Below are 10,920 nucleotides of genomic sequence, written 5' to 3' on the forward strand. Positions count from 1 at the left end.
AACTCTTTAGAGGAGTGCTCAGGCTCACAACAGAAGAAGCATTTTAAATTAAGATGATGTCCATCCTCTATGCCGACGACAGCCAGCTCTACCTGTGTTCCAAGCCCTCTAGTTCATTTCCTCCACCTTCATTGTCCAGATGTTTAACTCAAATTAAAGACGGTCTTTCAGCCAACTTTCTAAAACTCAACTCAACAAAAAAACTCAGCAGTGCTGAAGGTCTTACTCACTGATACAAGCAGTATGAAGTATGTTAATAATATTAGACATAATGCATATTTCCATCTGCGTACTAATATTAATAATCTCTGTCCCTCTTTTACAATGACCTGCCCATCTTTAGCTGTTTAGCAGAGGGATGCAGGTTTTCCTCAAGAATTTGGATGTATCCATTTTCCCTTCAATCCTGACCAATCAGTCAGTCCCAGCTATAGAGAAACACCCCCACAACATAATGTTGCCACCACCATGCTTCACAGTATGTATGGTGTGTTTTGGGTGGTGTGCTTTGTTTGTTTTTCGCTAACCATAGCACTTGGAGTTCAGTCCAAAAAGGTCTACTTTGGTCCCATCAGACCATAGCACCTTTTGCCAGAGGGTGTCAGACTCTTCCAAGTGTTTTTGCATAGCGCAAACGAGATATGACACTTTTTTAGAATTTTTTTTTTGTGCCACCCTGCCATACAGGCCAGCTTTGTGTAAAGCTTGGGAGATAGTTGTCACATGCACACTGACCAGACCAGCCATAAAGCTTTGTAAGATAGACTGAATATGCTAGACATCTAACAACACATTCACCCCCATTATTTTACTCTCCTTACAGTCACAGTCAAACTGATGGGATTAGGGGAGGGGCCGTTGGCTTTTTCATGTGTGAATAAATATTCATGGCCATTGTCACTGTCTCGCATACAGCCTTTCAAACACATATGTCTTACAAAAGTTAAATCAATATATAGTTTTTTTATTGAGTGAGCAGTATGATTTTTACATTTTTTTTTCATTTTAAAGCAAAAACAGTCTACAGTTCTCAAAATACAAACGTACATTCATGCCGCCCACATATTATTGTAGCACAATTTGTGCTGTGTACAATACAGTGCAATCACAAATGTCAGGTCATGTCAAACCTTCTCCAAAGCCCCAAAACCCCCTCAGAATTTAAAGCACTACATGCAGGCATAATCACCAAACAAGTGAAGCACTCAACAATAGACTGAATATACTAGACATCTAACTTCTAAAAGTCAGTGGGGGAGTGAATAACTCAATGCCATGACTGAGGTGAGCACAGCACCGAATTCCCAACTGCTCCCTGAGCGCCACAGCAATATGGCTGCCCACTACTCGGGGTGTGTAATCCCTACTGTGTGTGCACTTGGATGAGTTAAATGCAGAGCAAAAATTCTGAGTATGGGTCTGAGTAAAACAGCTGATCATAAATCACCACTCTAATGTTTTTGTGCCTAACTGCATGGTGTAATTTAATGAAACAATGGGTTTGATGGAACCACAAGCAGTTCTGTCTTGGCATGGTTGAGTTGAAAATGATGATCCTTCATCCAGCAAAAAATGTCAGTTAGACAAGCTGAGATGCAAGCAGCAATCATCGGATCATCAGGATGGAACGAGAGGTAGAGTTGAGTGTAATCAGCAAAGCAGTAATTGCTTTTTGAAAAGCCATGTTTCTGAATGACAGTATCTAGTGATGCCAGAGAAGAGAAGTTGTCCAAGAACTGAGCCCTGAGGTACTTTAGTAGCTAGATGTTGTGACTTAGATACCTCACCTCTCCAAGATACCTTAAAGGACCTGTCTAAGAGGTAGAATTCAAACTACTGGAGTGCCGTTTCTGAGAAGCCCTTTGCCAATAGGGTTGACAGGAGGATCTGGTGGTTAACCGTGTCAAAAGCACAGACTGATCCAGCAAGATAAGTGTTAAAGATTTGGTTGGAATCTGCTCTTTTGCTGTCTTAGGGTTTCAAAAACTGAGAGCAAGGCTGTCTCAGTTAAATAAAACCAGACTGATTGCTGTTCAGCAGGTTGTTCTTTGTGAGAAAGGCAGAGACTTGGTTGAACACCGCTCGTTCAAGTAAAATGTTTTTGCACTAATAGAAAGAAGGGAAACCAGTTTGTAGTTCTTGGACAAGGGTGGGTTTCTTAAGCAGAGGGGTTATTTACAAGTTTGTTTAAATGTAGAGGGAGAAACACCTGTATGAAGTGATGGGATGGTGTGAGTGCAGGTACAACTGCAGGAGAAATAGCTTGAAGGAGATGAGATGGAATAGGATAAAGTAGACAAGTAGTAGGATGATTAGAAAGTATGAGTTTGGAGACTCCCTTAAGAGAGTGAAGAGAAGAATGTGAATGAGTTTATATAACACAATTACAAAAGTAAACACGGCAATAAAATAAGAAGAAATAAATTAATTACAAAAACAAATAAAAATTCAGGAAGATGCACTAACTGTGGTATTCAGAAAAGTAATAGTCTACAACTGTCAAGGTCATGGAGTAATTTTTGGCCACTAGAGGCCCCCATTGCTTTTCATGTTGGTTTGCAGTCTGTCATTGTGTCAAATTGTTGTCAACCATGGTCTCTTTTCCTGTTTGTGTATTTAAGTCGCCCTTCTCCTGGTTTCTTTAATCATAAATAAATGTTATAATATATAAATATATAATAAATAAAGTAATTTAATGTAAATTAGTGATGTATTAATAATAAGCATCTTTTGTTTTAGTCCAGTTCAGCAGCAGAGATCAGAACCAGAGTCCAGCTGTGTGTCTAAGAAGAGTGACATGTCTATAGATCAGGCACAGTCTGGTCTAAGGTATACAATCTCTATAAAAGACATTTGAATACATGATTTTAGGCATTGTTCGTATTGACCAGATTAATAATGTTTATTTTACAGCCATAAAGTCCTCAACACATTTAGATTAAACCTGAGGCAGAAGTTTCAGTTTCCTTATGAGGGAACAGTAAAGATAGGAAACCAAACACTACTGAATGAGATCTACACAGAGTTCTCTATTACAGAAAGTCAGAATGAGAGTGGAGAAATCAGTAATGAGCATGAGGTGAGACAGATTGAGACACAATTCAGAAGAGCAGCAACAAAGGACACAGCCATCAAATGCTGTGACATCTTTAGACCTTTACCTGGACAAGTCAAAGCCATCAGAACTGTGCTGACAAAAGGAGTCGCTGGCATTGGAAAAACAGTCTCTGTGCAGAAGTTCATCCTGGACTGGGCTGAAGGGAAAGAGAATCAGGACATCCAGCTCATATTTCCACTTCCTTTCAGAGAAATCAACTTGATGAAGGACAAAACACTCAGTCTTTCAGATCTTCTTCATGTCTTTTTCCCTGAAACCAAGGAAATGGAAATATCCAGTGATGAATATAAAGTTTTATTCATCTTTGATGGTCTGGATGAGTGTTGTCTGTCACTGGATTTTCAGAGCAATATGAGGTTGTGTGATGTAAATGAATCAGCTTCAGTGGATGTGCTGCTGATGAACCTGATTGTGGGGAATCTGCTTCCCTCTGCTCTCATCTGGATCACCTCCAGACCAGCAGCAGCTGATCTCATCCCCTCTGAGTGTGTCCATCGAGTGACAGAGTTACGAGGATTCAATGAGCCACAGAAGGAGGAATACTTTAGGAAGAGAATCAGTGATCAGAGTCTGGCTGACAGGATCATCTCACACTTAAAGTCATCAAGAAGCCTCTACATCATGTGTGACATCCCAGTGTTCTGCTGGATCTCAGCCGCTGTTCTAGAGAAGATGTTGAGTCAAACAGAGAGCGGAGAGATTCCAAAAACTCTCACTCAAATGTACACACACTTCCTGATTCTTCAGACCAACATCAAACATGAGAAGGACTATAAGAAAAACTTGACAGAAGACATGATCTTCAAACTGGCGAAACTGGCTTTCCAGCAGCTTGTGAAAGGCAACCTAATCTTCAATGAGGAAGACCTGAGAGAGTGTGGCATTGATGAGACAGAAGTATCAGTGTACTCAGGATTGTGCACTCAGATCTTCAGAGAAGAGTTGAATCAGGGGAAAGTCTTCTGTTTTGTTCATCTGAGTATTCAGGAACATCTAGCAGCTCTATATGCACACTTCTCCTTTATAGACAAAAACATAAACATTTTTGACCAAAGTTTCCTTGGCTGGATTTTTAGCTGGATGAAATATGTTTCATTATCTGAGCTGCATCAGAAAGCTGTGGATGAGGCTTTACAGATTAATAATGGAAATATGGATCTTTTCCTGCGTTTTCTTCTGGGTCTCTCAGTGGAGTCCAATCAGACTCTCTTACGAAAACTACTGCCACAGGCAGGAAGCTGCTCCTACAATAATGAGGAAACAGTTGAGTACATCAAACAAAAGATCATGGAGAATCACTCTCCAGAGAAATCCATCAATCTGTTCCACTGTCTGAATGAACTGGGTGATAATTCAATGATGCAGGAGATCCAGCATTATCTGAGAATGGGAAAAATAGGAGAAACCAACCTTTCCTCTTCACAGAGATCAGCTCTGGTTTATGTGCTGCTGACATCAGAGCAGAGAATGGATGTTTTCGATCTAAAACTGCTTATTGGAGAACAACATACAGCAGATGATTTTTTTAAGAAACTGCTGCCTGTGTTTAAAGAGTTTAGATCAGTTCGGTAGGTAATCCTGGAAACACTTACTACACTTTACTGCTATACACACATTTATGATTTGAGCATGTTTTCTTAGCTGAGGAGGTATTTGTGTGGTCAGCTTTTCTTTTTTTTTTAGTCTCAATTGCTGTAATCTCACTGTTCAGTCCTATGAGAGACTGTCATCAGTTTTGCAATCATCAAACTCCAATCTTAGAGAGCTAGACCTGAGCAACAATGACCTGCAGGATTCTGGAGTGAAGCTGCTTTCTGATGGACTGAAGAGTCCAAACTGTCAACTGGAGATACTGCGGTTTGAGTTTCAATTACTAAAATTGCCTCCAAATTAAGTTAATAACTAAAAAGTACACTAGTGAGATCTAATATGTATCTAATTCAGTTTATTTTTGTTTTGTTTTGTTTTGTTTAGATTGGCTATATGTAATCTCACTGCACAATCGTGTGAGAGTTTGTCATCAGTTTTACAAGTGCCAGGCTCTGTCCTTAGAGAGCTGGACCTGAGTAACAATGAATTGCAGGATTCGGGAGTGAGGCTTCTTTCTAATGGACTAAAGAGCTGTAACCTGGAAATACTGAGGTTTGAGTTTTAAGTACTTCCCTGTGGATTTCAATGACTGCTGCTATACGATTATGATGATTGACAGAAAGGATGATTAGACTTTTTCCGAACCTGTGTTGAGAACTTTATTAAGGTAATTACTAAAAATCACACTGCTAATAATTATTCTGTATCTAATTTGTGTTCTTGTTCAGAATTTCCTTATGTAAGCTCACTCATCAGTGTTGTGAAAGCTTGGCATCAGTTTTACAGTCCTCAAACTCTGTTCTGAGAGACCTGGACCTGAGTAACAATGACCTGCAGGATTCTGGTGTGAATCTTCTTTCTGATGGAATAAAGAGTACAAACTGTCAGCTGGAGATTCTGAGGTAAATTGTTTTCTCTTAAAACAAATTATATCACAAAAATGGCTGTTAAATTTTGTCACAAAATATGGAAATATTTCAGTATTTTCTGATGTCTGTATGAAAATTATAACTCATGTAGATTAAATCTGAGGATCATTTTCCAACAGCACTGACTGAGCAAACGCTGCCATCTAGTGGCTGTGTGTGCAGGGCACACTTAGCATATCATGGTTGTGAATGTGATATGGTTTAGTGTGATTATCAAACTGGGAGGATTGTAATGTGATTACATTATTAAACAGTCTGACACAGTGTTCATTTACATACAAGCAGCTAATGAGCAGGGGCCATATGCATAAAGCCATGCACAGTAAAAATGTAATCTTAAGTGTGCAAAAATTCTAAGAATTATGTCTTTTGTTCTTATTTTATTTTTATTTATACACCTAAGAAAGTGTGATTCATAAAAATACCTAAGTGCTAGGACTAGATTTCAGCTCTTAAATTATTTAAAGGTGACATCGGATGCCCATTTTTCACAAGTTGGTATGATTCTTTATATCTTTAGATTAGATTAGATTCAACTTTATTGTCATTACACATGTACAAGTACAAGGCAACGAAATGCAGTTTAGGTCTAACCAGGAGTTGAGTGCAGGATAAAGGTATAAGTTATAAGTGCACTTATAGGGGATATGTGCAGGGAGAAAATATGGGTTTATTTACAGGTGGATGTACTGTGAGCATAAATATACAGGTTGCCATTAACTATAATCAGAGATTTACAATTGATGAACATTATATACACGTTGCTATTAACTGTAATCAGGAATTTGCAAATAGATATGAACAAAATGTACAGGTTGCCATTTTCTATAAACAGGGATTACAAATAGACATGTATAGATATATTTATTGTATATAAATTTACAAATGTATTGTGCAATGATACGTGCATTTACAAATGGGTATGTACAGTGTGGTGCAATGAATATAAAATAGTGCAATGGTTATGGGGGAGTGAAGGGATGTGTGAGGGGGGCAAAGGTGTCAATGGGGGGCAGAGTTCAATAAGGAGACAGCTCTGGGAAAGAAGCTGTTCCTCAGTCTGCAGGTTCTTGTCCTGGGGCATCTGAAGTGCCTGCCGGAAGGCAGGAGAGAAAACAGTTCCTTAAGAATACTGCGTGCTCGACACAAACAGTGTTTCTTCTGGATGTCCTCAATGGCTGGGAACTTCATGAAATGTCTGCAACATTTTGTCAATATAAGATTTCAGGAGCAGTGTTTTACTACAATTCACTGCAAATGCCTTCAAATGTTAGCCTGGAAAAATCCAGACCCTAATCTATTAAGATTATGGGTCTGGCCTCAAGCAATGAAAAGGACCTAACTCGAGGGGCAGCACCAAGCGTGCGTTTAAAATTCTCACTGCACGCAATTGGATAACTCTAGACCAATCACAACAATACATGGTGTGACGTATCCAGAGCGACGGTGAACATATAAGAGTGGATTTCAATGTTATAACATAAACAATGTGACAAGATTAATAACTATTAATTACGACAGCCGAATCAATCTCATTAAAACAATAAGGTCCGATCAAACTATTCATTAACTATCAACTAATATGTGGATGGACGCTAGCGTTTCATTCAGCAGCGAGACATATCATCCTGTCCAAGTTAGGCTACTGCATTACTGTTGAATAGTTCCGTTTTTCGTTACAGTAAGTTTACCAAGTGACTCTTACCATTTGTAAATGAGATGGACCTCATCCACCACAATCCCGATCAGGTTGTCTCGGTAGACCTTGTTCGATAACATTTATCACCACTTCTTTTTTAACTGCCAGGACTCGAGACTGCCGAATGCTATCTGGCATTGTCCGCTTCGGATCTGTTCCTCTTCGTGCTTAACTACCAGCGGAGCTAACTGATAGATTAAACTCTTGCCGTATCCAGTCGGCAAAACAGCAAAAACGTCCTTCTTGCAAAGGAACGATTCGAGCGCGGCTTTCTGTTCCTCTTTTGTAGCGGCCAAAGCCGTTTCAAACAACTGATTTTCATCTGTAGAATAGATCTCTTTCAATGTTTACTAAATGATTCCGGACGTCGCAGCGCTGTCGTCATCAGCTTAGCTCGCCTCTGGCCCGCCTACATCAGATGCACCGATTTGATTGGTTCCCACTATTGCTTACGTATTGCAGTAACATGCATCATTGCTCGAGTGTCTTGCAGAGACAATTCAAATTGTGCTCTCGCGAGATCTCTGGATTTCCAGGGTATTCAAATGTTACATTTAAATACAAAATGTTAATGAAAAAATATTTTGTCCACTGATTTAGTGCAATATTTGTTTCCGTGTGCTAATGCTAAATAAGCATTTAATGATCTTTTATGAAATATCACAGTGAGAAAAACAAAAAATGGCAAATACATTGTTCCTGTTCTCTGTACTTTACAGAAGTATAAAATTTTATAAATGTTTCTGTTTACTTCACATTTGTTACTTTTTTTACTGAAACTGCAGAAAATAAGAGCTTCTGCATAAATTGTTGTGTTTGTGATGTCTTGATTGCCAAACTAATGTGATGTGGACTATTGCTTTGTGTTTATAGATTGTCTGGCTGTATGGTGACAGCAGAAGGCTGTGGTTATTTGTCTTCAGCTTTGAGTTCAAACCCTTCACATCTGAGAGAGCTGGATCTGAGCTACAATCACCCAGGAGATTCGGGAATCAAGCTGCTCTCTGAAAAATTGGAGGATCTAAACTACAAACTGGCCAAACTCAAGTATGTCCAGCAGCAAAAGATTTTAATGTTATTGTTTTAAGTTTTTTACTCCTCAGTGTGTGTGTGTGTGTGTGTGTGTGTGTGTGTGTGTGTGTGTGTGTGTGTGTGTGTGTGTGTGTGTATGTGTGGCAAACTGTCATAGAATCAATGCAGAAGTTATGTTTCTAGTGGCAACAAAACAATATTGTCCTCTGATATAAATCCAGCATTGTTTTAATCATTAAAACAATTTACAAATAACACTGAACCAACATCAGGCCCTCCATTTAACTGCAACTGTGGTAGGTCTCATCAGCAACAATAATGAAACACTCTACAGGAAGGAAATGACACAGCTGGTTGAATGGTGTGGTGTCAACAACCTGCCCCCTAAAGTCCAGGTTGTGAAATAACAATCAGAATAAATGTGTGTAATAAATCCTCATATGGACGGTAAGATAAGTCTGCGAGTGTTGATCTGTGCTTTAACCTCTATTTGTGGTGATATTGTATTTTATTGTAGTGTCACATCAATCTATATTATTACTTTCAAAATGACTTACAGTTAAAAAAAAATCCCTTTCACAAACATATTTAAGAACATGTCATTCTTATAATTAATGTGATTCTTTGTTTTATTATTTATACACAAACAATAATGTCAAATCAACTCAAGATCAGGTTTTAATTGATGATGCATATGTGAAATGTCTGAATGCCATATGAATCATCAGCTACACTATGAAATATAATTGATTCCTCACAATATGTTTCTGAGTTTATCAAATATAACATTAATCACAAAATAACATTTCTTTATTTCATAGGTTATCCACTTATTTTTATTTTAAACTGATTATCAAAATTCAAATACAAAATGAGACTTTTATGATTAATTTGATTAATCACATTATGCTGTCTGTATGTGTGTTTACTGATTAAATTTGACACTATGTTTTTTTTTATAGTGTGGATCATGGAGCAGAGTTCAGGATTACATCAGGACTACGCAAATGTACGTCTACACACACACACACACACACACACACACACACATACACACACACACACACGTTCATACTACTGGTACCACTTTACTTTAAGGTTACATGTTTGCATGTTACTACATGTACTTACTATGGTAATGACAGTAAGCTACACATAATTACAAGTAACTAATACTAAAATAAATCATTGCCGCACCATTGTGCTGCTATGTACTTGCCCATTTTCTACTTTGAAGGTACTTTACTTTTAGTACTTAATGTGTAATATTACAAAACTTTAAAAAACTTAAGTACAATAAATACTTTTACTCAAGTAATATTTTAAACAGTAACTTCAACTTCTACCAAAATCCTTTTCTGGTAAGATCTGTACTTTTACTTAAGTGTCTCCAAGGCTGTCTCCAAAGACTGTTTGTGTGCTGAACTAAAAACCGGTGCGACACGCTGACTACTGCCAATATAAAATCTTAAAATTTCAAGTTGACTAAATTAAATTTTTTTAAGTTGCTTCATGTTAATTTGAGTGACAACTGGGATATTTTAGTTGACTGAACTAAAATTTCAAGTCAGAGGGGTAACAAATTTTAAGTTTTTTTTTTTACAGTGCAGTGCATGAAAGAATAACTCTGCAAGACTAAAAATGGCGACTAGGTGGCTTTTATATAACATGAAAAGTAATTGGGCAGAACACATGTACAGTAGCTGTGAATGCTAGAACCTGCCCAGAATCATTGCTGTATTATGAATGTCTCTGTTCTTTTATTCAGATCCCTGTTTTTTCACAATGGATCCAAACACAGCAAATTATAATCTGATTCTGTCTGAGGAGAACAGAAAGGCAACCTATGTGGATGAGAAACAACCATATCCTGATAATCCAGACAGATTTGATGAGGTGAATCAGGTGTTGTGTAGAGAGAGCGTGTGTGGACGATGCTACTGGGAGATTGAGTGGAGTGGGGTTGTGTCCATAGCAGTGTCATATAAGAGCATTAGCAGGAAGGGAAAGGAGAAAGAGTGTTATTTTGAAGACAGTGATAAGTCTTGGAGCTTGTTCTGTTATCGTGATAATTACTCATTCTGGCACAATGGCATACTGACTCATATCAATTTAAAGCCCCTCGGCAGTCGTAGAATAGGAGTGTATGTGGATCCCATTGCAGGAACTTTGTCTATGTACAGAGTCTTTGCAAACACAGAGAGTCTTCTTGTTACAGTCCAGACCATATTCACTGAGCCACTCTATCCTGGATTTGATGTTTGGGGAGCATTTTCAGTGAAACTGTGTTGAAGAATGAGATACTGCATCTGATTTTCTGTCAGTGAAATAACATACTAGAATAAATTTGTGTAATAAAACCTCATATAGACAGTAAGATTAGTGTGTGAGTGATGATCTGTGTATCTGTACTTTAGCCAATAATTGTGGTGATTATCAATCTATATTTCTTCAAAATGACCTTTCAGTTAAAACATACCTTTCACAATCATGATTCTTTAAGAACATGCCATTCTTATAATTAATGTGATTTTTCTTTTTTGTCTGTGCAC

General features: G+C 38.0%; 1 protein-coding gene across 1 annotated transcript; it reads left to right on the forward strand.

Moving 5' to 3' along the window:
- Positions 1-1,275: 1,275 nt before the first annotated feature.
- LOC141332917 (NACHT, LRR and PYD domains-containing protein 3-like) lies at positions 1,276-10,660 on the forward strand. The gene is made up of 9 exons (XM_073837878.1): positions 1,276-1,352; positions 2,740-2,829; positions 2,914-4,686; positions 4,802-4,975; positions 5,093-5,260; positions 5,437-5,610; positions 8,210-8,383; positions 9,331-9,377; positions 10,137-10,660. The coding sequence occupies exons 1-9, from the start codon at positions 1,276-1,278 to the stop codon at positions 10,658-10,660; spliced, it is 3,201 nt and encodes a 1,066-aa protein (XP_073693979.1).
- Positions 10,661-10,920: the final 260 nt, after the last annotated feature.

The sequence above is a fragment of the Garra rufa genome, chromosome 4 (genome assembly GCF_049309525.1).
Source record: "Garra rufa chromosome 4, GarRuf1.0, whole genome shotgun sequence".
Lineage (NCBI taxonomy): Eukaryota > Metazoa > Chordata > Actinopteri > Cypriniformes > Cyprinidae > Garra > Garra rufa.